Source organism: Panthera pardus, unplaced genomic scaffold (genome assembly GCF_024362965.1).
Source record: "Panthera pardus isolate Hobbes unplaced genomic scaffold, ASM2436296v1 HiC_scaffold_26, whole genome shotgun sequence".
NCBI classification, from domain to species: domain Eukaryota; kingdom Metazoa; phylum Chordata; class Mammalia; order Carnivora; family Felidae; genus Panthera; species Panthera pardus.
This window is the reverse complement of record NW_026526832.1, coordinates 40,111,620-40,138,906: the sequence shown is the minus strand read 5'-3', so window position 1 is coordinate 40,138,906 and position 27,287 is coordinate 40,111,620. Positions and strand designations below refer to the sequence as shown.

The 27,287-nt window shown below is 57.2% G+C and overlaps 1 protein-coding gene and 1 long non-coding RNA gene across 18 annotated transcripts in view; one reads left to right on the top strand and one right to left on the bottom strand.

The window, feature by feature from the left end:
• Positions 1–9,126: 9,126 nt before the first annotated feature.
• MYT1L (myelin transcription factor 1 like) overlaps positions 9,127–27,287 on the bottom strand; it is a 427,147-nt gene continuing 408,986 nt past the window's right edge. For 9 of the 14 annotated variants that reach the window (XM_053891201.1, XM_019435809.2, XM_053891205.1 and 6 more), the window contains exons 22-25: positions 23,983–24,074; positions 16,981–17,090; positions 12,270–12,413; positions 9,127–11,973 (exon numbers count right to left, since the gene is read on the bottom strand). In XM_053891201.1, the coding sequence (XP_053747176.1) occupies positions 11,833–11,973; positions 12,270–12,413; positions 16,981–17,090; positions 23,983–24,074 (487 nt within the window). In that variant the 3' untranslated portion in view covers positions 9,127–11,832. The remainder of the gene's footprint in view (positions 11,974–12,269; positions 12,414–16,980; positions 17,091–23,982; positions 24,075–27,287) is intronic. The other 5 variants (XM_053891207.1, XM_019435814.2, XM_019435810.2 and 2 more) reach the window with 3 other exon arrangements.
• The window catches only part of LOC128773698 (uncharacterized), a 28,059-nt gene continuing 14,578 nt past the window's right edge, over positions 13,807–27,287 (top strand). For all 4 annotated transcript variants that reach the window (XR_008418141.1, XR_008418139.1, XR_008418140.1 and 1 more), the window contains exons 1-2: positions 13,807–13,947; positions 15,002–15,130. This is a non-coding gene — a long non-coding RNA (uncharacterized LOC128773698). The remainder of the gene's footprint in view (positions 13,948–15,001; positions 15,131–27,287) is intronic.

Genomic DNA, 27,287 nt, shown 5'->3' with positions numbered 1-27,287 from the left:
ACGTCTCAAGAATCGTTTAGTGGCCATTGGCTCCAAACCCCAGCATCACCCCAAAAAAGTCTCATCAGGACTTCAGTACACTTTCCCATCGGTCCTGTTTCCCACATGGTGTCACTTAGGCCAAGTCACCGAACGGGGCCTCCAAACCTGACCTGACTGTAGTTTCAGCCTCGCCTGAAAACAGAAGTCTTGATGGGGCAGACAGAAATTTTCCGATCAGCACCAATGAGGCCGTCCCTCTGTCCATCACACAGGATGGGTTCTCCATCCCCACCCACCCACCAAGGAAGTCAAGGTCACACGGGCCTTCTCCATCCCCCCTGAAGGAAGACAAGGTCACACGGGCCTTCTCCATCCCCGCCGAAGGAAGACCAGGTAGCCCAGCTAATGGGGCCCCTGCCCTTCCCCCTCAGGGAAGGTGACCTAATAACTTCCTTGCCCACCCTCCTCCCCATAAGACCTTCCATTTTGTGCAAGTGCTCCCAGCCCCTTGGACCTGCCTGACGGGATGAATCCCTTGACCAAGCCAAGCGGATGTGCACATTTGTGAGGCTGAGTTTTGTTTCTTCCCGGTCTGTACCCTTCTGCCCTGAATTTGCACAGGCACCCCCTGACCCACAGAAGCCAGGCTTGCAAGCTCATTCTACAAGCAGCCAGGTCTTGGGAAAGGCTTACTAAGGCCCGTGAACCTAGTTTTGTACCAGGAAGGATGAGGCGCAGGAGGGAGAGGGGGACAGAGGACACCCATCTGGTGGCCAACTGAAGGTTAGAGGTGGTGCAGCCTCAGGTGGGGCTAAGAAATGGAACCATCTCGTTTTCAGTGAAAGACACAGATCAAGGTTCAAATCCAGACTTCAGGACAGCCTTTTCCATCTGGAAAGTGAAGGGGGACTCTCCCTTTATTCTGCAGGAATAAAAGAATTTAAGAATGTGGCCATGGGCTAATCTTCTGTGCTGTGCATCTGAGAAGCCTAAAGCATGTGAGAATATTTTGGAATCCACACTTAACTGGATTATCCTTGGGAAATATTTGTGGCAGCATAGCGACTGACGACATGTAGTTCAGGAGCAATGGCATGTCTGTCCCTGAAGGGATTGTGGGACCTCCAGCTCCGGGGGGGTGGGCTGTGGGACCTCCAGCTCTTGGGGGGGGGGGGGGCTGTGAGACCTCCAGCTCTTGGAAGAGGGCAGGCTGTGGGACCTCCAGCTCTGGGGTGGGGGGGGCGGGCTGTGGGACCTCCAGCTCTGGGGTGGGGGAGGCGGGCTGTGGGACCTCCAGCTCTGGGGTGGGGGGGGGCGGGCTGTGGGACCTCTAGCACTGTGGGGGGCGGGCTGTGGGACCTCCAGCTCTGGGGGGCGGGCTGGGGGGCCTCCAGCTCTGTTGGGGGCGGGCTGTGGCACCTCCAGCTCTGGGGTGGGGGGGGCAGGCTGTGAGACCTCCAGCTCTTGGAGGAGGGCGGGCTGTGGGACCTCCAGCTCTGGGGTGGGGGGGGGAGGGCTGTGGGACCTCTAGCACTGTGGGGGGCAGGCTGTGGGACCTCCAGCTCTGGGGTGGGGGGGCGGGCTGTGGGACCTCCAGCTCTGGGGTGGGGGGGGCGGGCTGTGGGACCTCTAGCCTGTGGGGGGTGGGCTGTGGGACCTCCAGCTCTGGAGTTGGGGGGGCGGGCTATGGGACCTCCAGCTCTGCGGGGGGCGGGCTGTGGGACCTCCAGCTCTGGGGGGCGGGAGCCATGTTGGAGGCTGGGTCCCGGCCATCGAGGCACATCACATTGGTGCTGGAAAAGGTGGCACCACATGGTCTAGGCTGAGATGCTCGGGGGAGGAGGTCACAGCAGCTGTGGGAGTTGGGCTCCAGACGATTTAGCTCTAAGGGAGCAGGTAACATCAATGAAAACCAGCCTCTTGTTTTCTAGATCCTTCTGTTGCTAATCTAGCACCTTCTTCAGTGTCTTTGGTGTCTCTGTGATCAGGAATATACTTTGGTTTTATGGAAAAAATGTTCAGCCGGTCCATTAGTTTTCCCAAATCTCTCTGCCTGCCCCAACTCAAACCAAAAATGAGTTACAAATCGTGTCATCTGAGCCTTTTTGCACAGAGGGACGTTGTGTGCCGTCCATACTCAAATCAAAAAGGAAAATTCCTCATTTTTGCAAAATGCCTGTGGTTATTTTAAGACTGGTCTTCCGAGAACTTGGAGAGCTTTCCTTACGGTCATTCTGTGTGTGGAATCACTACCAACTCATCTTACAGAGAAGACGGAAGTCCACAATTTTTGTTCCGACAAGTGTCTGTCGTAGTCAGTTTGGGCCGCAGCTATAGACTTGGGGCTCAAACAACAGAAGTGGATTCCTCACGGTTCTGGTGGCTGGGAGTCTGAGACCAGCGCCTGACTGGTCCAGGGTTGGGGAGAACCCGCTTCCTGGCTGGCAGGTGGCCATCTGGAGGGAGCCTCATGTGTTGGAGGGAAAGGGAGGGAGAGAGAGAAGGAATCACGAGAGGGCTAATCCCATCACAGGGTCTGCATCCTCGTGACCCCACCGCCTCCCCGAGTCCCCCTCCTCCCACCATCACACCGGGAGCTAGATTTTCAGTGTCAGAATTTGGGGCACACCCATTTATTCCATGGTAATCCCCAGCAGACAGTGCGACCCACTAACTCCAGAAAGTGGGAGAATGAAGCGTCTTCTGAAGGCCCCAGCCCGTGCCGGGGAGCAGACTCCCTAGACTCTCCAGCCTCCGTCCACTCTCGCTCTCAAACTCGGGTTTTGATGGTGGCGGCATCGGATAGATCCTTTTATCGATTTGTCCTATGCCTGGAACAAGTTGCTGACCCACCTTAACGTAACCTAATGAATTTGAAGAATATTGTATGGAAACTAGGACAGGAAATGCCAGAGACCTTCACCAGCCTCCAGAGGGGAAGAGACAAAGCGCCGGGGGAGACGGTGTCGTGGCATCAGCACATCTCTGACCAGTAGCAACACCTTCACCACCTCCTTTTCGTGTGTGGTGTTCTAGCCAAGGGTTTAATCTCTGCTCCCGCCCTGGTCCTGCCATGGGCCCCTGTCCCCGTGCCCCTCCAGGGACAAGCGTACCTCCCACGTGGACAGGAGAAAGCCCACATCCGCCTTCATCTGACCTTTTTGACCCTTCTGTAATCTTCCCTCCCATTCCCTTGTCTGAAGTTATGTCTAAAAGGGGGACATATATTTACCAGGAATGAATGTTTCCAGAAAAGTAAACTTGCCCACATTAGAATTTAATAGAGGGTAAAATAGAGGCCTGCTTTCTCAAAATTTGGAAATAATAATTTTAAAAAAAATTTTTAAAATCTTTATTTATTTTTGAGAGAGAGAGAGAGAGAGCATGAGCGGAGGAGGGGCAGAGAGAGAGGGACACACAGAATGTGAAGCAGGTTCCAGGCTCAGAGCTGGCAGCACAGAGCCCAACGTGGGGCTCAAACTCATGAACCATGAGATCATGACCTGAGCCAAAGTCAGAAGCTTAGCTGACTGAACCATCCAGGCGCCCCTCGAAATGATAACTATGTCTTTAAATACGATCCAAATAAATTGTATAAGCCCATATATTTTTCTCCTCTGTCAGCCAAGTCCTTCCATAGGTATGAATCTCAAATGTCGCACTAAAAATACACATTTGTGGGGGTTCGTCTATTTTTAAGAGACACAAAGCCATGCACTGTCACTAGTAGAGTGAGTTATGCTCATTTTCATCGGGGACGGATTTATTCTTTCAGCAGCCAGAGCTCCAGCTACGTGTCCTGTGCTCAAGAACTTTCCTGGTTGACTGAGAAAACCCGGGCACTCTCTGCCCTTTAGACAGTTTAGCAACAAAAGGGAAGAGTCACGGCAACAGCTGACTTTAGACAGACGAAGGCGGAGCGCGTGGGCCTCTGACCCGAACCTGAGCTAGTTACCGCGAGTCACCACAGGAGCCGCTGACCACCCAGGCCCGGGCGGCGAGATGCACCTCCTCGCCGAGTGACCGGGTGACCGTGCTTTGTGGACGACACGTCCTCCCAAGGCCGTTTTCCATCCACCTGCGTCCAGGTCCAGCCCTCGAGGCGGCCCCCCGGCCCGAAGTGTGGGGTGATTGCCGAGACACCGGCCTGGTCCCTCCCGGCCCCGTCTGGTTTGGGTTTAGCCGCAGGGCTGCTGAGCCCCGGTCTCCGGGCACTTGTTGCCAAGCCGCTTTCCCTGGCGTCTCCCAGGCGGACGTGAGATATGCCTGTTCATCAACCTCAGCTTCTTTTCCTGTGGCTCCTCTGTCATTTGTTACAGGGCCCCCCAGCCCAGAACCCAGAGGGCAGAGTGACAATTACGTCCCCCTCCCCTGCGTCAGCCGCCCCCTCCTGGACCGTGTGGTGCCTCCAGGAACCTCCGCAGGAAGCTGTGTTCTCGTCCTCAGACCTTGACCGGCGCTCATGTCACGAGGGACCTCGCCCGGGAGGGAGCCACACTCCCCTTGGCCCTCCGTTCTTGACCGGCCATGTCTCATCAGCGACCGAGATACGTCCGCCAGAGCTGTAAGGCCTTGGGGCCGCACCTCGTCCGTCCCACCGCTCGGAAAGGGGGGCCGGCCGGGCCAGGGCGGGCCTCCAGGGTGGGGGTCTGGGGGGGGGCAGGTCCCCCCATGAGGCTCCTCAGGGTGCTTCCCGAGATCTGCTCCCACCTCAGCCAAGCTGGTCCTGGGGTGGATGCTGCCGGGCCTTTGTGGGGACACGCGCGAGCGTGGGGCGGGACGCATGCTAGGTGCCAGTGGCCCTTCCCCCCCTGCTCCCCCAAAGGTCTCTGGCATGTTTCTCCTCCACGTGTCAAATGAACGCCTCCTGTTACAAAAAGAAGCTAGTCCCAACCCTGAGAACACGCACGCTGTGACTGCTGGCGGTTTTATTAGATGCTCAGCGTCTTGAGTTCGCTGCCTGTGTTGCAGGAGCGCTGCTGGGCTGGGGGCTTGTGGGGGGTTGGCAGCTGCCTGGGGTCACAGACCTGTTGTCTCTTATTTCAGATCTAGGGGCAGAGGGGTGAGCAGGTGTGAGGCGGGCGAGGGGTTGCTGGCTAGGGCTGACTGCGCCCTTGGAAACAGCCCTGAACCCGGCCCGCTGTTGCAGTGCTGGGACCTAGGACAGTGCAGTGAACACTGTCGTGTCCCAAGCCCTGGGGACAGTTCCTGCACATTTACCAAATCCTAGCTGGTCCCCACCAGCTGACACCAGTTCCCTCTTGACGCCCTAAGGTGTAATTCTTATTTCCTGACTCATCTGTACTCTTCTCTCTTCCCTTTAATGTTAAATTAACCTTCTGTCTTTATCATGCTCCTCCCCACCCCTATGTTTGTGCATAATGATGAGGTCCAGAGCATGCTCTCCCAGAACATGGCACTTGGGCACATTGAGTATTTTTTAAAGTCTTTTTATTAAATTTTTAAATGTGTATTTATTTTTGAGAGAGAGAGAGAGAGAGAGAGAGAGAGCGCGCAGGGGAGGGGCAGAGAGAGAGGGAGACGCAGAATCCAAAGCAGGGTCCAGGCTCTGAGCTGTCAGCACAGAGCCCGATGCGGGGCTCGAACCCACGAACCACGAGATCATGACCTGAGCCGAAGTTAGACACTTAACCGACTCAGCCACCCAGGTGTCCCTTTTTAAAGTCTATTTTTATTTGTTTTGAGAGAAAGAGAGCGAATGCATGCAAGTGGGGGAGGGACAGAGAGAGAGAGGGAGAGAGAGAGAGAGAGAGGGGGAGAGAGAGAGAGAGAATGAGTGAGGGAAGGGCAGAGAGAGGGAGACACAGAATCCGAAGTGGGTTCCAGGCTCTGAGCTGTCAGCACGGAGCCCCACACGGGGCTTGAACTCACAGTGAGATCATGATCTGAGCCGAAGTTGGACGCTTAACCCACTGAGTCCCCCAGGCGCCCTGGAGTATTGAGTATTTTAAAGTGGAGAAATTTGGGGACAGCCGTCTCAGGAAGGACTCCACCCCCCGCCCCCAGCGGGTCGGCCCCTCGGTGAGGTGCTCACCACGTCCCAGCGAAGACGCACCCTCATCTCCAGGCAGAGGGGGCTCAGCGCAGTGCCCCCTGCCGGTGACTCAGCCTGTAACAATACTCTTCTCTGGTCTTCATTTCCTTACTCAGGCTCCCGGGTCTTATCAAACTTCCATTAAATGGATTTGTATGTGTTTCTCTTTTCAATGTCTTTTCTTGCAGAGGCAGCTAACTTAGCCGGGAATTTAGGGGGGTAGGAGGGAAGCTACCCACTCCCCCCCATGTTTAGCTTTGTTTATTTTCTTATGTTGTCTTGTTCAAAAATTATTTTGAGACAACGTAAGGCATGTGCACAATCACACAGGAAGAAAGCGGGTGCAGGTTAAAGAAAGAGTGGAGAGCAGAGGGTTCCGAAGGGCACACGGGGCCAGAGACCAGAGAGGACCCTGATGTGCCGGGATGGGGTCCCAGCATGCTCCCCGAGGCCGGCCGGCACAGGCCAGGTCCTCTGGGGCCGCCTCGTCCCGGGCTCGGGCCCTGGATGGGGGACAGGTGTGTGTGTGTGGGGGGGTGGGGACACGTCTGCTCTGTCCGTTTGCAACGAGGTAGCTCCAGGGTGTGGTGGGCTTTGTGCTTAAGTTCACGTTGTTTTTCCACTTTTGTTCAGAGTCTGTGCAGTGACCCATAACTTTTTGGGGTGTCATGTGATGGAAATATAAAGACAAAGTACAGAAGCTAGAGTTTTCCCTTAATGTGTATTTTATTTTATTTTTTTAAATTATTTTTTTTAATTATTATTATTTTTTTAACGTTTATTTATTTTTGAGACAGAGAGAGACAGAGCATGAACGGGGGAGGGTCAGAGAGAGGGAGACACAGAATCTGAAACAGGCTCCAGGCTCTGAGCTGTCAGCACAGAGCCTGATGCGGGGCTCGAACTCACAGACCGTGAGATCATGACCTGAGCCGAAGTCGGCCGCTTAACCGACTGAGCCACCCAGGCGCCCCTTAACGTGTATTTTAAATCTTACCCTTGAGACCCTGGCTCCCCACCTTGCTCTGCTGTGCTGAATGTCTGTGGCCAGGGACCCTGGAGGTGGGGCGGGGGGTGGGGAGGAGGTAGGTGCGGAGAGCCGGGAAAGCCGGGCATCCTCTCTGCTTTGGGCTGGGGGTTCCTTTTGTCCTGGAGGGTGGGGAATGGACAGTAGGTGTCCAGGAGGGGACTGAGGAGGAGTCTGGGCTCCGTCTGGGATCTGGGGAGGGGTCCCCAGGGGCCCGGCCCTAGAGCGGCCTCCTCTCCAACCGGCTCTCCTGCTCCTCCCCCTCTGCCCGTGTTCTGTGTCCTCCTGCTTTTAACACCCTCGGGGCAGCTCAAGACCTTCTAGAAACCTCACTACACTCAGGCTTTTTATTTATTTACTCAAAAAATTTTGAAGTAGGCCAGGTTCAGACAAAGGAGCCAGAGAACAAAGGGTCCCCGACACCTCTGCCCACTCTCTTGCTTTGCCTCCAGGCCCACAGGCTTTCCCGTCATTCCCCCAACCTCTCCCTCTGCCTCCAGTGTCCCCCTCCTCCCTCTCCATGAGGCCGGCCCCCCGCTGCCCATGCAGGGGTGTGGCTCACCAGGTCACCTCGACGGACCCCAGCCTCACTGCCACCCAGGTGGTTACACTTCTGTTCCCTGCGCTATTCACTCGTAGCATCACAAGCGTCTCACTCGTGAGCCTTTGCCACCAATGTTTAACGGCTCCGTAGCATCCTAAAAAGTGCACTTACCATGAATTGTTCAATCGTTCCTCCAAAATAGGACTTATAAGTTATTTTCATTTGCCTCGGTGCATGTATAATTGCAATTGTTTTGGTATTTTAGGATAGACCTCTGGAATTATTGGGCCAAAAATGTGAATCTCATGAGGTCTTTGACATGACTGCTAAAGTGCTTCCCAAAGTGTTGACAACAGTCCCAGCCTCGTTGCTCCTCAGGGGGAGTGGCTTTCTGGTGACAAGGTGCCAGACTTAAGGCACGACAGCGGCTCACGGACATGCCACCTCCTGCGTCAACCTCGTTTGGTCCTTGGGCAGGGCCTTTGACCGAGCTGCACCTGCTGTCTGAGGGAGACCATCCCTCCTGTCCTGGTCACTCCACGAAGCTGGCCCAGATGTTACCCGTGAGATCTCAGACAGCGCCAGCCGGACGGGCGGGTGCTCAGGTGGCCCTGATGCTTGAGGACGTGGAGGACCCCCCACCCCCTCCCCGGGATACAGTTTGGATTTAACAAAGATCACCCGGCCTCTTCCTCAAACGTTGTATTTTGGGGGATTGTGTCTATATAGGAGGGCGTTTCTGGAATTTTAAAGGGTGACTTTTACCAGCATAAGTGAAGGAAAGGGGGTGATGCAGCGACATGTCATGTCTGAAGGGCAACTTGTCTTATGGGTGGTCCCTGCCAGTAGCTTGAAGTTAAGAGTGGGTGACTGAGCAGCAGGGCCGATCATGGGGGGGTGACACAGTGCCCCGGGGAAGGGAGCTGCAGGGGCGCACAGGGCATCGCTCAGAGCACCTGAGCCGCTGGGCCGCGGCTGTGAGGCTAAGCCAACCTCGGCAGGGTCTGCAAACCCACTGCCCTGGACGCACTGCCCTGCCCTGCCTCCCGGGAGGCAGAGGGGGGCCCAGGACTGCGCAGGAACACGGCCGTCAGGCCCCAGAGCCGGCTGTGTCCCTCAGGGTGTGGGATAAGGGGGAACCGTAAAGGAGGCTGTCGGCTCGGCCGGAGCGCGTGGAAACGGCGCGAGGAGGACGTCGTATCGCGTGTGGTAATCGCGCTGTGGTTGTGCGGGACAACGAGCCTGTCCCGGGGGACACCTGCGTGCAGACGTGACGTGTCCTCACAAGAGCGAGGGCAGGAGCGGAGGCAAACGTGGCCGAGCGGCCTCGCGCGGCAGCAAGGGGCAGGGAGCGTCCTCAGCCGCGCGGACGGCTTCGAGAAACCATCTACGGGGAGCCGTCGCGGAGGGAGGCGCCCCCCTAGAGAGGCCGACCCTGAAGCCACCGGCTCTGGGGCCACTCGCTCCTCGTGGGCCCAGACGCCGTTTCCAGACTCAAGTGAAGACGCGGACCCTGGGTAGAGATCCATCGTGCTACAAATGTGGCAACACCGTTTTTATTTAGAGTAAGATGTGTTAACATCCAGCATGACAAAATTTGTACAAAGTTCACAATTTAAAAATGAAGTATCACTGCAACTTGTGATTCCACACATTTATAGCAAAATGAAAGTGTCAACAAACCCATGCCGTGTAGTACAAAAATAAATCAAACTTCAGTTCCACAGAGAGCACAATAAATATTTATACAAAATTCTGTCTTCATAAATGGTTACTTAAATTAACTCAGAAATGAATACGAACAATAAGTTATAATAAATAAACTCTGATGACTCACAATAATTCTGTATGAAAGGTCAGCATTCTAATATGTGACACTTTGTGATCCCTATATAATAGTCACAGATAACTCTTGATTGGATATTATGTACCAACGTTAGATGAGCAGCAGATTTGTGCTTAAAACCCCTTTCCATTGTACATAGGTGATAACGAGAAGAATCCGGAACTGATACTAGCTATTACTCTACTAAAAGCATTACTATATTGGCAAAGAAGCTGCGGACACATCGCGGCAGGGAAACGCATTCGCCCACACGAACGGCAGGGCCCCCCCGGGAGCCCAGGGCCCCGACGGCGTACACGGCATCGGGTGACCGAGAAGCACCTCGCTTCAGCTCTCGAAAAGGCAATTCTGAGCACGGCAGCTGCAACTAATCGCACAACAGAAAGAGGGCGCTCTCCAGGGCGGGCGCTGCAGGGCCCCGGGAGGTCCGTCATCTTTCCCAGCTCGTTATTAACGTCCTCGCGGAAAACTGTGAGCGTTTGTACAGTGGACAGTATAAAGTGCCGCTGGGGGGTGTACATATATTTATACACATATATATACCGAGGTTGAGTATTGTATCAGTATTTGCTGTGAGATCCCTGTAATCTCCCTTAGCAACATCGTCGGGTCAGCCGTGAGGGCTCCTGTCATCTTTCCAGGGCCGGCCTCGCGAGGCTGCTGACCCCGGGAATTGCACACCTCCGTACGGATATATAGGACAAGGTAAGTGCAAATAGTCGACTGGCACGTTGTGGGGACAATGACCCTGTAAGTCCTGTTCTGCTAAAAATATTTTTTTTTTATTTTTACAAAACCCATCTTTTTTTTTTTTTTTCATAACAAAATTTTAAAGTACTTCTGTACTTCCTGCATAACATCAAGACATGGAGGGAAGAGATGCCGTTACATGTAACTCAAGTCAACACCAGAAGACACAACACGCCGTCCTAGGGACTACTCGGAAGGGGAGGGCGCAGCAATGAAAAGTGGTCTTATGCATACATATAGTGCAGTCATTGGAAGAAAACAATCAAATCTCCAAGTATAAGCAAGTCTAGGATGATCTAGTGTAAAGCAAAAAAGTGCTGAAGTATAGGTAATTACTCTTAAAATCTGATTGCATTCGTTCTTAGAATAGGTCGTGACAAATCAAAGAGCAAGGCTCTGCAAAGGCCCTGTGGTCGCCGGGTCTCCAAGGGAAGGTGGAACAGAAAGGCCCGTGTGCGGGCACTCAGCGTCGGGCGTCCCCGCTGAGCTGCGCTCCGCCGCCCAGCAGAAAGCGCCCCGCGGTAGGACTCCCGCCTCATCTGCCTTATTCCCCGAATGTGAAGTCATAGTAACAGCAACAACGACAGTAATAATTTCTAAAGGTGGAAAGAGGGGAAATAAATACTCTGAAATTATCTCTGAACTTAAATTAGAGCACACAGGTTCTGTGAGACAGACGCCATCGCAAGGACAGACGCTTCAGAGGGGCACACAGCTCTCGGGGAGATAAGGGGAGGTTGCTCCAAAGTCTACCGACACTGGAAAGGGAAATCTTCGCGCTGTCCACCTCTCATAAGCCCCTGTCTTAACTGCAGTTCCCAGAGGCACACCATGTAATGCTCAGGAGTTAATTTAAAAGTGCTGTTTAAGCTGCTTTGAATCTTCTGCCAAGTTTCCATGGCTTGATGTTGTCTTACAATAAATTACTTATCTCATTTCTTACAGTTAATCCATATGCCATTTCCTTGGAATGCAAAAAACCTCATTTATTGCCCCCACCATACACCATCCTCCTAAAACAAACAAACAAAAAAATCACATAATATTTCCAAGCATTGTTCAAAAATAAAGCATTTTTTTGCAACCAATTCTTGCTATGAAACAATATGCACACAAAATGTTATTTCTTAAATTCCATAAAATCCTCCAACATGAGGCAAAATGATAATGTCTAAAAAGTGGCTGCGGGGTCACCACATGATCATTCAAAGCTGGGTTTTTGTTTTTTTTTTTTGTTTTTTGTTTTTTGTTTTTTTTTTGTCCATTTCAGTTCAAAATACTAAAACATTTAATCACTAAAGCATTAAAAAGAATTTACACTCTATTTATTTTGATCCGCTTACCTCTTCAGAAATATATATACCCCCAAATGTGCATACATTAGCAGCTATAAACATTACATGGCATATCACACTATGTCAGCTTATATGAAAACGTACAAAATGTGAATGTATTGAAAACTATTCTGCAGGTACTATCTTTAAAGCAAGACATAAAATCATTATGAAGTCTTGTAAGCGTCACACTGTTTCAAACAGAAATAAATATAGAACACTTTCTGGTGAATCACAGCAGCAAAGAACAACAGGTCTCCTTTTAAACAACATCCCGTCACCTACAGCAGCTGCTCAGACCTGAATTCCTCTTACAGCTTGCTTTATATTTTCCAGTAGGGCTTTATTTTCTGGGCTCTGATAACGATCTTGATTTGTATACATGTCCGTCAAAGTAGTCACGTATGCATCAAAATTTTGTTCATTGATTGGATCCTACGAGATATTAAATAGTAGTTCATACACAACTTTTACTTTCTTAATAGGATATTCACATCAGCATAAAATAGTATCATAGCATAGTGCCGCCGTCTTTACGCTACGTAAAAGGCCTACTCAGAGCGTAAGTACTTAATCTTACGGGGAGCGCAGGATCTGCCCCACCGGTGCTTCTAGCCGCTAGCGCTACGGTTTTGGGGGCGGTGAGCGCAGACATCCAAAGTGTGGAGAACCATGAGCTTAGGCACAGAAGCAGACAGCGACTGCCTGTACGCCCGCCCTCAGTCACTTACCATGTGCGGCAGCTGGATGTTGGCTAGGCTGTGGATCAGGGACTGGCTCAGGTTGGCCAGCTCGTGCAGGAGAGACTCATTCTGCTGCTCGATTACTTTGTTCTCCTCTTCAATGGTCTTCAGGCTGCTCTCCATCGTGGTGATCTAGAAGGCACAAATTTGTGTGCCATGTAACAGGAGGGCGGGCCGTGGGGTGCGTGTGCCCCCACAGCGGCAGGCCTCGGCAGCCCGCCACCCAGAGGCCTGCTTCCCCCAGAAAGGTTTCGACGGTAAGAAGCGGTCGTTTTAAGGGTCCCGTTCTTACGCTTTTGATGCATTACCCTCGAAAATTTGCTAACTCGGCTACCGCTGCTTGTCTTTCCGGGGAGGGGCCGATGGGCTGGGCCGGCTTTTATTCTACGTTTTCACAGCTCTGTCCTCAGGCAGGACTATCACCGAGGACCTCTCCCACGAGGTCGTCTCCAGCGGACTACTCTGACCCCAACAACGCTGGGGCCAGCTCGTCCTGTTCAGCCTGAATCTAATTCTGCCCCCGGTTAAGTCCTAAACTGTAAAGTTACTCGTGAGGCAGGTGGCTGTCTGGTCCACAGGTGGCAGTGGGCCCTCGTCCACCTCCACGGGCGATCGCTGCCCCCTCCCCCCGGGTGGTACGCAGTAGGCGTTCTCCGCATCTGCAGGTGGAGACATGACCGCCTTCCTGGACTACCTGAGGCCTACCGGGCTTCTCTTAAATGAGAGGCTCAGGGGCCTTAGCGCCCCCCGGCCCCGCCTCCAGTCCACAGCCAGCGCTCACTGACCCAGCCCGAGCCGCCCCCACCAGCCTGGCTGCTGGGCGTGCACGCAGCCCGGGCGAGGCAGGCAGGGCGCGGGCGACCCAGGGCACAGTTAGGGCCCAGGAAAACGGGCACCTGAACCGGTTCTTCACGGGGAAGCCGCCTTCGCCCCTGAGTTACTTGCACCGCCCCTCAAACTCTGCCCCCCCCCCCCCCCCCCCCCCCCCCCCCCCCCCCCCCCCCCCCCCCCCCGTTCCTCACGGAGCCCTTCCCTGCTCCCGTTAGCCTGCCTGCTGCTTCCTCGGAGAGCCAAGACCCGGGGCCTAAGGGGGGCCGCGGGCCGCAGCGGCGCGGGGGTACACGGGAGGGCTCTGGAAAACACCCACCCACGAGGATCTCCTGCAGGGATGCGCACCGTGTTCCCACAAGACCTCGGTTACTCCTGCACCGCTCATCAGCTCGGCCCAAACTAAAGTGACCCGCCCCGGAAACACGTGGAGTTGGCCGCAGGGCAGGCTGCTGAGCAAAAGCAGGGCCAGCCCCCGCCCACCTGCCCCAGCCCCGCCCCCTGTCCCAGCCCAACTTCCTGTCCAGCCCCGCCCTCCTGCCCCAGCCCCAACTTCCGGTTCAGCCCCGCCCCCTGTCCCCCGCCCCCGGCCACCTGCCCCAGCCCCAACTTACTGCCCCCCGCCCCACTCTTCTGCCCCCAGCCCCGCCCCCTGCCCAGCCCCGCCCCCCTGCCCCAGCCCCGCCCTCCTGCCCCAGCTGTCTGAGGGTGGGGCTCTCCCCTGCTCTGGGAGGGGCTGTGGAAGAGAAGGAGGCGGGAGCGGAGACCTCTCCAGTCCGTCCTGGAGCCAGTAGGGAAGCGGCTGTTGTGGCAAAGCCCAGCGGAAGAAAGGCCAGAGGTAACTCTGGTAGAAGGGGCCTACAAACCAAGAGGCCTGCACTGGTGGGGGTTCCAGGACTGGGGGTTTGGGCAGCCGGCCAGCAGCCTGGTTCTGCTGCCCATGAGCCATGTGGTCTCGGTCCCCTCCCTGTCCTCAGCTTGGGGACAAGGACACAGGTGTCCCTATCTGACAAGCACATCCTCTCTAAATGCTTGGGGAGCATCTAATCACTGTGGCAGAGCTGGGAGGCGCCGGGAAGGCCTGTGTGTGTGCATTCAAAATCTAGACAAGACTTGAGTGAAAAATGAGATTTATAAGCAAAATAGATGTAGCTAAGAATCACTGATTTGAGAATATTAGAAACATATGTAAGTCTTCATACTGTTCTGACCATTTCAAATGGAGAGACCGCCACTTTCGGTCCTCCAGTTCTGGACCTGGGACCCGGGGAGAGGCTGGGGCCAGACCTGCCACCCAGAAGATGATCGGAAGCAGCAGAATCTCTTTCCACACTGAAGACTTGCATGCAGCCCCAGCGTATGAACAGGCGAGGCAGCACTGGGCCCAGAGCCGCTGGGCTCGGTCCCTGTCTCTCCGAGTCACCTGGGCAGGGCCTCAGGCCTGGATTTGCTGGGTCGGGGAGAACAGCAGGGAACGGACCATCTCAGTGGTTCGTCCGCCCAGACTGCTGGGCTGCGTCCCCTGTGGTGTCTCTGTGCGGCCTGGTGGCCCCGGGAATGCTTGCCTTTACCTCTGGTCACTGATAGGGAGTGAGGGTGCCAGGGGTCATGGGAAACCCAGTGGCAGGACTACCAACCTTCTGGCACTTTCCGAGACAAGGTTGGGAGGCTAACTGTGCCCTGGCCAAAGTTTAGAAGGCAAAGGCACTCAGGGGCTGCTGGGTAGCGGGGCTCTTGTGGCCACAGCCTCATTTGTCCCTGAGCGCCGACTGGGGGGTGGCAGGCTGCCAGGAATGAGCACGTATGCCTTCCTCCTGAGGGACACCAGGTCCGGGCTGCTCCTGGGCTGCTGAGTGCTGTCTCCGTGGCCGACTGACCGTGTCATCATTCAGCTGACCTGCCCTGCACCCTCCAGCCCCGGAAACTGTGGGCTCACGGACCCTGGCTCAGCGTGCTGCCGTCCCTTGAAGACACCGGGCTTGTATTCCAGAGACGAGGAGCCACCGAGGGACAGCAGCCAGGTCAGTGGGATACATGTCAACCCTTAAATTCATTTTCGACGCTGGAGGCGCATGGACGCCTCCAGGAGCACACGTTCCCATGGGATGTCGGAAAGCGCCAGGTGGGCAGTGGCAATCCACACGGGGACAAAAAGGACCAGCGAGGGGTGAGACGAGTGTGTGCACAGGGGCCTGTCTCTGCTCCGGATGTGCGGGGCTGCTGGGAAGCTCGGGTCTGGGGGCGCCCAGCGCCTGGCCCTCGTCCCTGCCCTGGCTCCCGCTGCTGGGCCCCATTTCCAGCGTGTGAGGGCTCGGCCCCGTGAGCAGACACACGGGAAAGCTGCGTTTCCACTGCAGGGCCGGCCGGGCACGGAGGTGGGCAGGAAGGAGGCCTTCCAGTAGGACACGAGTGCGTTTTATCAGAATGTGGCCCGGCCAGCTGCGGCTCACCGCCCAGGATGGGTGGGGGGTTCTGAGTCCTCAGGATTACGAGCGCGAGCTGGGTCGATCAGTGTTCAGGCTTCCACCCGTGGGAGCAGAATACAAGTCCGGGAAGGTGCTTTCATTGGACCCAGTGAAACAAGTCACTGCAGGTGTGCGGGCTCACGGGGGCCCCTGTGGCCCTAGAGTCCTCCCGGGGCAGTCACCTGCTGCGGGCCTCTGACCTGGGGCCGGGCACGGCCCTGCATGTGGATTAGTGCTATGGACAATGCCCAACTGGTAACCAGAGTGAGCCCTGGCGAGGCTGCCGTGGGCCAGCAAGCTGGCGTGGAAACGGCTCAACAGAACAGTCGCACCGGAGAGAGGACGCCCCCGCTTTGCGCTCCCTTCCCACTCAGGGGCACCCGTGGGGTCCCTCTGGGCGCTCCGGTGGGGACACAGCCTCCCTGGAGGTGCGATGCCGCCACGGACGGAGCCAGCCCCCTGCATGGCAGAGCTGTGACCCCTACCCGATGTGCCACAGGCCCACTCTGTGGGCGGCCAGGAGGGGTCTGCGGGGGGAGGGTGTGCAGCCCTGGCTTCCTCCAGGATGAACGTGCCTCACTGCAGCTGTGAAGGCAGCACCCACGTGCACTCCCAGAGAGGAGGCAGGGCGCCTGGGGTGCTGCGTGGGTGCTGCGTGGACTCGGGGACGGGGCTCGGAGCTGCCACGGACGGGCCATTGGCCTCGGCTCAGCCAGTCATGTGTAACGGGACAGTGATGACACTTACCCCGTGGACCACTGTGCGTGCAGTGGGACTACACACCACGGCCCCTGCGGCCAGGTATCCAGTAGGTGCTCAATAATGGCTGCTCCTTCCTTCCTTCCTGACACTGGGCACCTGGGCCTAGGACCCCGTGAACGGGCAGCCTCCCTCCCTCCCTCCCTCCCTCCCTCCTTGTACTGGGTACCTGGGCCTGGGACCCCACGAACGGGCGGCCTTCCATAAGACCCTGGGGCCAGGCTGCTCCTCTCCGGGAATTATGCTGTCTCCCTAGGTAACACAGTGACCACAGGACATTAGGGCCTGCCGTATCTCAGGAGGAAAGCAGCTCATGTGCAGGAACGGGAGACCCTCCGGGCAGGACTGCTCGCCAAGGGCATTTCACTCAAGTGTGTGTTGGGGCAGGAAGCAGGGGGCTGGCGGTCACTGTGCACCAAGGGTTCAGCCACCAAAACAGCCCACGTCAGCAATCAGGACATGGGATGAAAACGGGGGTAGCAGATAGGGGAAGGGGAGCACGTGACCCCGGCCCGAGCACTGGAGCATCCCTGGAGCCCCAAGGCTGAGCGCTGGCCTGTCCCTAGGCCCAAGAGCTGGCATGTCCCCGGGTCCCCGGGTCCCCGGCCCGAGCGCACACGGTGGCTAAAATTGAGGGCTTCAAAAACTGTTACCTGAGTCCTGAGTTTGATCATATCGGCTTCCATCTGGGAGTTGGACTCGTTGAGCTCCTTGATCTCTTCATCCAACTGCTTGATTTCTTCATCGTTCTCTATGCCTGTAAGGACAGAACTGCGTTCAAGCATCGTGCGTGTAGACACAGCCACCGTTTTGAGTTTTCTGTGCTCTTTTTATGTTTGGGACTGGGTTTTCTGGAAGAAGAGACTCTTGGGTTTATAGAATAGCCCAGATTGCATGTTCTTCCAGCCCTACAACCGAGGCACACAGACCCCTCTCCACCGTGAGGGGGCCCCTCGGGGACAACCGCCCAGGGCCCCGCTGCCCCGTCTCCGTCCTGGAGGTGGGCTCACCCCCCTCAGCCCGTTTTCAGTCTCTCCCTTGTCACACCATGGACACATCCGAAAACGAGACCAACAGCGTCCCTGCCCTCGCCAGGCCCCGCAGAGCCGCTGACATGTGACCACACCTGCGGCCCAAGCACCCGGGGCCCCCTCCCGCCAAGACTCGTGGCGGCTGAGGGGGACTGCGGGGGTCGTCCCCAAAGGGCTCTCTGCACACGGGCCACGTGACTGACACAAACAGGAAAATGCTAGAAAACATGCATCTGCTGCTGGGACCGCTGCGGCTGTGGGGCGATGGGGAGTATAGGCTGCACCAGCCCCCCGCCCCGCCCTGGGTGCCCTGGGACCGACCGCCAGCTCTGGCCTCATGGGGCGCCGGGGCCAAGTTTCTAGCTCAGTTGGCTGCTTGCTGGCAGTGGAAGGCGCCAGGGCGGAACGATCCAGACCCTTTTTCGTTCTGGCCTGTGGGTCTTTTAAGGCTGAATGTAGTCAAGGGAAGAATGGTAGGAGTCCCACAGAGACCCTCACCCTTGACAGCCCAGGACTCGGGATTGCCATCCGTGGTCACATAGCTCAGCAGTGGAGGCTGACTTAACGCTCGGACAAGGCGCGCAGCCCAGGCCTCGGGGCCAGAACAGACGCCCTTCTCCAGTCTGCAGACAGAAGGGGGGCGGCCACCCTGGGAGGGAAGGCCCGGGACACCTGGGGCCCTCGCCCACCCGGCCTCCCCACCAACGCGTCAGAAAGACAAAGACGGAGTGGTGGGATCCACAGTGTTGGGTCTCAGTTGTTGATTTTAGTGAAATGGAAAAGAAAATGGACATCGGAACAGTAGGCGATCTTCCTGAGGTGAACCACACGCGCACGTCTTGGGGGAGACACGGGCTTTCCTCTGTACAGCAGAGAGAACACGCGTGTTCGGCTTGATTTCTGGGTCCACCACCCTTCCTTTCCAGTCTCCTCCACAGACCCACCCTGGGGGCTAAATTGCAAACAAGCAGATGTTGAACCTGTGGAGCTCCCCCTGCCCCCCCCCCCCCCACCGAGGGACCAGCTGTGGCCCGCTGACCCCAAGGCTGGGTCTCGTGGCCCTGGCTCCACCATAGAGGCCTCAGCATGTGTCCCCAGCCATGTCTTACAGGGTCCGGAACGTCACCAGCAAAGCCTCCCTGCTCGCCATCCCACGTATCTCCCAAAGCTGTTCACGGGTCCAAGAGGAAATCCTTCCAGCGATTTGAGCTGTTACCTTTCCCCCCTTTTTTATCTGTGACCAGACTTCCTTGGCAACTCTCTCAGTCAGGGCTAGGCTGATTGAGTCTCCGCATGTGGTCCTGAGCACACAGGAGGGCTCAGCCCAGGGGTGGCTGATGACATTATTGTTTCTGGGGACGTTCGGATGCGCCTGGAGATAAGAACACGGGTGCGTAAGAATCCTGATTTGTAAAGCAGCTAGACTGTGAAGCAGTCTATCCGCTAACACGGATTGGCCACGCCAGCAGCCCAGGCGCACGGAGAACATCTCTCACACAAACGGACCTGGGGACCTGTGTACCGACGGCCCTTCCAGCCTGTGTCTGAGCTGGTGGATTTTCAAAATGAATTTCGGTTAAGGTTTCTGAACAAGTGCTTCATGTGATACCTTCTGCGGTTTTTTAGGTCTGAACAAACTTAAAACTTCGCTTTTTCGGGCTGTATGTCATGTTTCTGTGGGTCCAAAAACTGCATCAGCGTGAGTATGGTCTCGTTTCTAAGAGGCACGGGGAACCTTCCTGTTTTGTGCCGACCCCTGAGGGACCCCTGAGGTCTGTCTCATCCAGATTCAGGTGACTTCTGAAAGACACCATTATTCACGGCAAAGCCTTCTCTCTGGTGCTCGCAGGGAAGGGGGCGTCTCCCCGAGTCCCTCTGGTAATAGCCTCTCCGTCCTGTGTGCACCGTGCAAAGGAAGAGCCATCAGCGAACCAAAGAACTGGTTTCTCTTATATGTCAAATGAAAGGTCTAGATTTTTATTTGTGTGTGGTGGCTAAAAGTGTGGAAGGCTAGACCTGACCATGTTTTGCGGTGGAGCCTGTGCGGGAAGGCTGGTGTAGCTCTTCTTGGGGACCCGTCCTGCGTGGACCCTCAGAACTGTTTGGTCACAACGTCTGACTCTGGATAATTCCTGATAAGAAAAGGATGCTCTGTGCACCTGCCTATTCCCAGCGTCAGGGTGGCACGTTTCCACTGATGGTGTCGGAGTGGAATTGTGACCGAAACAACTCATCTGAGGTCAGGCGGGTTGAAGATGACCACGCTGTCACAACGCCCAGAGGACTGTGGGGAAAATCGCACTGGCTTGTTGGAGGCGATGTCAGCGGTAGCCAAAATAAGCTGAAGTTCGTAAAACCCCCCGACGTGTCAACATCTTTCTTGTGGGGCTGCCTTCTAGCAAACGAAAGCTTGGAACAGTTTTGAGAAAGCTCTGAGAAGAGAATGTGGTCTCTGGAAAACGGGTGACATCTTGGGGGCCCTTTTACTGGTTTGAGTTTTTACGAAAGAGTGTCCAGCAGTTCCTACTTTCTACTTAACTTTCCTGGGACACCAGCTTTCCTGGGACAGCCGCAGAGACCACGCGACCTGAGATATTTCCCGGACACTGGACGCATTTCTGACCCGCCCCGCTGAGGGGTTTGAGAAGCCACGGCTGTAGAGCCTGGATTTTGAAATGTGACAAAGATCCGGGACCTAAATCTGTACCTTCCCACGGAAGAGTTTGGCGATGAGTGATTTTCGTAGTCCTAAACTTCAAACTCCTCCATTGCAAAAATGGTCCCTCTCTGGGGACCAGATAAAGATAAGAGATAAATTAATCTATAAAAGACACGGGAGTCAGACTCGAGCAGCGGGGGCTAAAGGAAGCGGCTGGATAGCAAGTGTTCCTTGAGAAGCCAGTGTGGTCTCCGTGGTCACCTGTCTTCAGTGAAAAGTGACAGAGACTGGTTTTTCCCGCTGACCTTGCTGCAGGCTGACAAATAATTGAAGGGAAAAGGAAGAGTGAAAATACTGTATGTGGCCTAGCACGGTGGGCTTCCAGTTCTGCTGAACTGAAGAATTAAAGACAAAAATTCCTTTTTGTAAGTCTTAACTTGGTCCTCTAAATGTTTTATTGTAAGTTCAGCTTCCAAAGATACGTATTTTCAAAATTGTATGCTGTGGAGCGCTTTAAATAATGTCCATCAGAGCCTTGGACCAAAGAGTTTAGTCCCTACGATTTACGAGCGACTTGCACTGCACGGACCAAGCGGCAACTCAGGCGTCATCACCAGAGCGGCCTGCGGGTCAGATCCACTTTCTGACGGAAGTCGTATCATTGCACGTCCAGTAAAAATACAGCAGGCGGCCCTGTGCTGACCTTCCCATCTCTGAGTTTTCTTCTAGGAGCGCGGGATTCACGGACGGACGACCGTTAGTGCGTCTGTGAAACAGGACAGGGTGCCTGCCGCGTCTGTCCTGTGCGCTTGGGCGGCCCCCCGCGTGCCCGGGCGGTTCCCCCGCAGCCCAGCATCCCGGCCGCCCCTACAGCGGACATTCTCCTGTGAGGGTGGCAGGGACAGAGTGGGGGGAAAGGTGGACGGGATCTCAGTCCCTTGGGCTCAGGAGAGAGTCCAGAGAATTCCAGCGTCTGGAAACAAATTTCCTCAAGCTCTCCGCATGCGCCTGCCCCTAGGACACCCCCGAGGCCCCAGGTCATGGTGCGGTGCCCGCTTCTGGAGACGGGAGAGAGCGACCGGGGCGCAGCGCGCTTGTCCGTATCTCAGGGCAGTGGCACCTCTGCTGGGTCCTCGCCTGCAGGGAGGCTGAGCTTAAGTGTGTCAGCGCCTGCAGCGGGCAGCGAGCAGCGGGGACAGAGGCCCGCCCGTGGCCTCCGTGTTCGATAGATGTCACAGCCCCTTCCCGCAGCCTGACTTCTGTGACAATCCAGGGAGGAAGAAGGAGGGCTGCCTCATTTCCTTCTGTCCTTGGCAAGACGGGGACAAAGATCCAACAACAACAACAAAAGAGCAAAAACAAAGGCGAGGACAGCTGGGCTGGCGGCGGGGCGGGGTGGGGGGGTGGGGAGCTGCCTGCTGAGGGGGCAGGAGGGGCTCTGCAGAGGGGTCTGAGCAGAGGCCATACCTCCTGCTGCTTTGAGAGCTGTTCTGGGGGATAAAGAAATCTTGTCGACCTTTAAGTTTGAAGAATAAGGAGAAGGGGGGAGGGGGAGGAAGAAGAGGAAGGAAGGAAGGAAGGCGGGGCAGGGTCCCGGATTTCAGCGCCAGAAGGGAGCTTCAAGGACACTTAGAAGAGCTCCTTTTTACTCAGGTGAACACTTGACGGAAGGTGCTGGAATGCCAACACAGGAGTAGCTCAGCCAACTGAACAGTGGTCTCCTTGAGGCCTGCGCACTCACGGAAGAGCCGGGCGTGGAGGGAGGGAAGCTTCTGGCCACGTTACCCGCGAAGGTGTTAGAGCATTGTCAGGCCAGGTTGCACTCAAGATATTCGAGAAAAGAGACAGAGACAGACTGTTTTCCACATCTCAGCGGGGGCAACGCCGCGACCAGATCTCTGCACGTGGCAGGACGGGGGCGATCCTTGTGGAAAACGGCGTGTTCTGGCCCGTCCCCGGGAGCGGCAGTGCGTTTCCCCCGTGCTTGCCCGCGGGTCAGCGGCTCAGGATGATGCCCGACCATCCTCGCCTCACGACACAGCCTCTGGACCGAGAGGAGTGTCCCCAGGGGTCACTAAGAGGTGACTCTGGTCCTGGCACGAAGAATGTCCAGACAGATGAGAAACTCGGGCTCAGGAGGACCCGGGTCGGTCCAGCTCCCACCTCTCATGGCTGCATGACCCGAGCTGCCTCACCCTGGCGAGAGCGCGACAGAACGCGTCCCTGCACCCGGATCCCGCCTGCCTCCCTCCGCATGGCCCCTCCTTGGGTCTGTTTTCTGTCCTTTCCTTCTCTGCACTGACCCCCAGCCCGCTGCCGCTTCTGTTGCCGAAGAGTGTGGACCGTCACAGGCCCGACCCACCAGCGGGGGGCGGCTGCTTGACCACCAGGGTGTCTGGTGAAAGGTCACGCTGAGTGTTTCTGGAAGGGTGGCGGTGGTGGTTTCTTCCCGGCGGCCGGCACTGCTGCTCACGGCCGAGAGGTGTGACGGCAGCGGGCCTGGCACCTCCCGGCGGCTTCCCCACGCGGCCTCGGGCTTGTGGGTGACGGTGCGTTTCCTGAAGCTCCGGGAGGCGGCGCTCCATGCGCTCGAGCTCCGTGCCTGTGGCCCCGAGTATGTGTCCCACAGAAGCGGGGAGGCCAGAGCCCGAGCCTTCCAGACGCACGCATCGTGACCCTGGCCGTCTTCCCGGCAGTGACGGCCGCGTGTTAAGGACCGTGTGGTGCAGGAGGCCCGAGGACGCCCCGGAGCTGCTGTCGGGACCTGGAATGAGTGGTCGGGTGGCCGTGACCGGTGGAGGCCTCGGGGCCCTGGCCCGGCCGGCCTTCCTGCGGGGGAGGCGGCCTCAGGTAGACCCCAGCAGAGGGGGCCAGGTTCCCGGGGCCGCAGCTCCAGGGACGGGCCCAGGGACTGGGCTAATCTGGGCCCACATCTTGCACTGCTGGCCTCTGCTCCCAGGGGCCCAACCTGATGGCGGTGCCTGCCCGGGACCCCTCCTTTGCCAGCCTCGGGGTCGGCCCTGCCCCGGCGCCCTCCTCGCAGCGTCCTCTGAGGAGGGGACCTGCCCCTGCTCTCCGAAGTGGCAGTTTGCCGAGTGGTTGCAAATCCCGGGCGCTGTAATCCCTTGAGTCCTGTTCTACCAAGTCCCGCCAACACTGAGTCAGCCGCCCCAGGGCAGGCGCAGGTCGGAGGCTGCGAGCCCTGCTTACGTCCCAGCAACCACCGGGCTGGAGGCTCGTTCTATGCGTGTTTCTGCTGAAAGACACCTGGATGCTCGTTGTTGGTTCATTAGCGCTGACCTCACGGCCACCGGCTCACAACAGGTGTGGGCGGGGCTCACCTAACACACGCGTCACTCGCCCCCATCGCGCCTTCCCAACAGAACTCCCCCCCCCCCCCGCAAAGTCTCAACAACCCCGAAAATGCCCCCCTAAAAAGACTGTGAAACAGAGCCCGTTTGCAGGATGAGCGCGGTCTTGTCCCCTCAGCCTGCAGAGCCACACTTCTCCCGCCACATCCCCAGGGGCCACACACGCACCGCGATTTGCAACTCTGCATGAACTCGTGAATGAAGGAGGAAGCTGTGAATACTGGAGAGGCTGGGCTGCTTCCTCGCCCTCCCTCCCGTGGCACCCCTGTACTCCCGGCTCTGGCACCCACAGGTCCTTGCAGGTGGACGGTGGGCCAGCTGGGAAGCTCAGCGTGGAGGGGGCAGGAGGGCGGCTGTCCCCAACCCGGCCGCTCCAGGAGGGCCTGGGGCAGAGGCACAACGGGGGGCAAACCGCTGGGACTGCTGGGGACTCTCCCCCCGACCCCAGACGGATGGACTGGCCTCTTAGATGCGGCCAGAACTATCCCGCACCGGCAGAGACGCTGCGACTGTCTCCGGCTGTGGTTACGCCAGAGGACAGAGCGGGGCCGCAGCTCCTGCCCCCTGGGCAGCCTGTGGGGTGGTTACCGTTGCTGGCCCGCTGTCGGATGGTCAGCATCTGCTCTCCTGACAGCTTCGCCTTCTTCATGGCTGACGTGGCTCGCGGGCATCCCGACAAGCTGGGGACAAGACACGGGTGGCATTAGTCACGGGCCTCCGAGACCCCCAAAGCCCTGCAGAGAGAACAGTCGTGAGCCACGAGCGAGGCGTGTCGCCGAGTCATTTCGTCAGACTGGTTGCCGGCCACAGGCTTTTTGCGAATGGGAAACAAGCCAGAGCAATGGATTCCGCGTGGCCCAGTCCCCGTGCACGAGGGGGGCTGTGTCTGCCTGTGGATTCGGGGACGGTTCTGCACGGGGCCCCGGGCCAGGTCGCCACTTGTCCCCTTCACCGTGTGCCTTCTGGGGCCGCGTGGCTGTCTATGGAGCGACTGGCTTTGGAAAACTTCCTTCTTACAGAAGGTGTCAAACTTACAGGAGGCCTGAATTAAGATCTGATTTTAAACGTACGAAAGCAGAAAGATCCGATAACGAGCTCACCCCCACATTCACCGTTCCGTCTCACGGCACAGCGGGTCCTCCTGCACCCGTCCTGCCTCCAGTAGAGTACTGGGGGCGATCGCAGTTGTGAAAATGGAGCCCCAATATCATGATCTCACTGGAATGTTTAAAACCCCTTTGCCATTGACATCAAATGTGTGGCCTCTTGGCAAACTTCCCATCTGCCCCCTGACGTTGCTAACACTCTGTCCCCTCCGGGTGCATGTGCAGAACCGGGAATCTGGCCCCTGTGTCTGTCTGACGACCGTCTTCCCAGGCGGCTCCCCTCCCTCCTTCTCTTTCTCACTAGGTAAGCGTTGAGGACAATTGCATCCTGACACGTTCTGTGGTCCCGAGCCTGGGCCTCCCCACCCCTGCCCCTCGGGGGCTCACTCTTACCCGCCACCGTCCGGAGGGACCGACACTGGGGGCCCCCGCACTCGTGGTTCCCCTGGCACTTTGTGTGCGGATGAAATGAAAACTGTACGTGTGTATACAACTGCACGTCCAACATCACATATATATTGCATCACGTATGTATAATGTATTTCACCCATAATTCAGGGCCAGACGGACCCTGTTCACAGCCTAGCGATGCTGTGAGGGCTTTACCTGTATCCGTGTCCATCCAACACCCGGTGACAGCGTGGCTTACGTGGTTATTAGCAATACCGTGTAATGTCAGTGTTCATGGCGGAGGCTTCCTAAGTGTCTTCACAGACTTCTCTCACGTTTTCTGATGGGGATTAGCACTGTTTGGGGGAAGACGTATCCTTGTACGTCACGTATTTTCATGGTCCTGCGTGGTTCACGCCGACGTCCAAGCGGTCTTTGGTCCGCTGTCTGTGAGACGTTGGTGTTCGGCGTCGTGCAGAGTATTCGTGAGGAATCACCACACCTGCTGCTCTTCCTGGGACCTTCCCTCCGTGAGCCGTGTTTGCTGATGGTGTTTCCAGATTTTTAGGGCGTGAGCTCCCAGGGAAAATGCCTCTGGGCCCCCGATGGCATGGCGGGTGGGGGACAGGAGGGCACTGGAGGGTCCCCGGGTTTAGTCATCTGGGGGGGGCTCCGTGCTCCTGCCGGGGACGAGCCTCACGTGTGTTTGCTCCCCACTGTCTGTCACCACGGTGGCCCGCGACCGTCCCTTCACGGAGCCAGGCCCTCAGCTTGGGTCCTGCCTGTTGAGCCCACTGTGGACGGACCACCGCCCTCCGGCTTCTCCAGAGCAGTGTCCCAGCGGCCGCCTCCACTGTCCTTTCGGGGCTCCGCGTCCGATGTCGGCAAGTGCGGTTCGTCCTGCCCGTGTCCGCGTCTGCCCCGCTGCTAGAAAGCGGGCCCGGCCGGTCACCAGCCCCCGGCTCTCGCATCCCGGTGTCCTCTCCTGTCGCCGCTCAGCGGGGCTGCTCAGAGGCCAGCTTGTTGCCGGCCGAGTCTGGCGGCTCCTGGAAGCCGCTAGCACCAGTGTGGTGCCCGCTGGGTATCTCCCCACCCGAGTCCCCCTACCCTGACGATAGGGTGGTGGGAACTAAGCCACGTGGCAGTGCGCGGGCGCAAAGCAGCGAAGGGGAGGCGTCAGCAGAGTAGACCCACCGGGCATCTCCGGGGGTGCCTAGGATGCTGCTCCCAGACCCGAACGTGCAGCAGAAGGAACACGTCCAAATTCGGACTCCTCGACCACACTGCTTTCATGTTCCGAGGCTTCTCCTGGTTTTCAGTGACGTGAAGGGCCAGCCGGGGATGGCAGGCCACCGCCCTCAAGCCGGGAAACTGAACCGGGACTCAGACAGCACCGCAGAGTCATCTGTTTTGCTCAGGCCCACCCACCCGCGCACGGGGACCGCATGACCTCGTGGGTCAAATTTGGAAGTGTCCCGTGGCACTGAGCCGGGTGCGGGGTGGGTCCGTGGATCTGGTGGCAGCTCACGCTGGCCTCACTTTGTGGCGTGTTGACTCCTGGGGGCCCAGATGGCTGAGGATTCAGGGGAATGTCCCACGCCTGCTGCCTGCAGGGAGCGGACCTGGGGGTCTCGGTGTGGCTCCCACGGGGGCCCAGTGGGCCATCATGGGAACGCTTCTAATTACAACTGCATCACTCTGAGTGGGGGTTTGGAAAGTCACAGAGTCTTAGTTCTGGCCGCTGTGGGCATCACTTAACTTGTTGCCCACCCAGCTTGCCGCCTCCCCCCCTCCCCCAGCTCCCCCAGATGTCAGGCACAGGGACAGCACCAGGAAGCCCAGGGTGGGTCCAGGCAAATACTTCAGGGGGAGGAGGGACATTCGGTCAGGACATCGGCCCCAAACGGACTTCCTTCAGGAGAATCTTACAGCTGAAAATAGCTAAATTAAGGGAAAGGCTCCGGAAGATACGGCTGAAAAGACATGGGGGCAGTGAGGGTGGTTCGTGGGAGGAGGAGAATAAGAGCCTTGTGGGCAGGTGGGGTGTGCTGCCCAGAGGCCCAGAGAGTGGGGGCGGGGGGGCCGAGCATTTAGGGACAGAGGACTCTCGGGGACCCGCAAGAGGGGGTGTCTGTGGCTCAGAACTCGGCCCGGAGGCACACATTCAGATGCAACTGGCCTCTTTCCAGCCAAGTTTTACCACCTGGACACTTGATTTACTATTTGCTGTTTCACCTTGCTGAACGGCCCCCTTCCTGTGTGACTGTCACCTGAGAGAGAGGAGACACACTCAGTAACGGGGCCTGCAGTGTGGACGGTCAATGGTCACAGCCATCTCCCCCCGCCCCACCCCTGCTTCTGCTGACTCACGAGCAGGAGGCATCGTGTGGGGGGAGG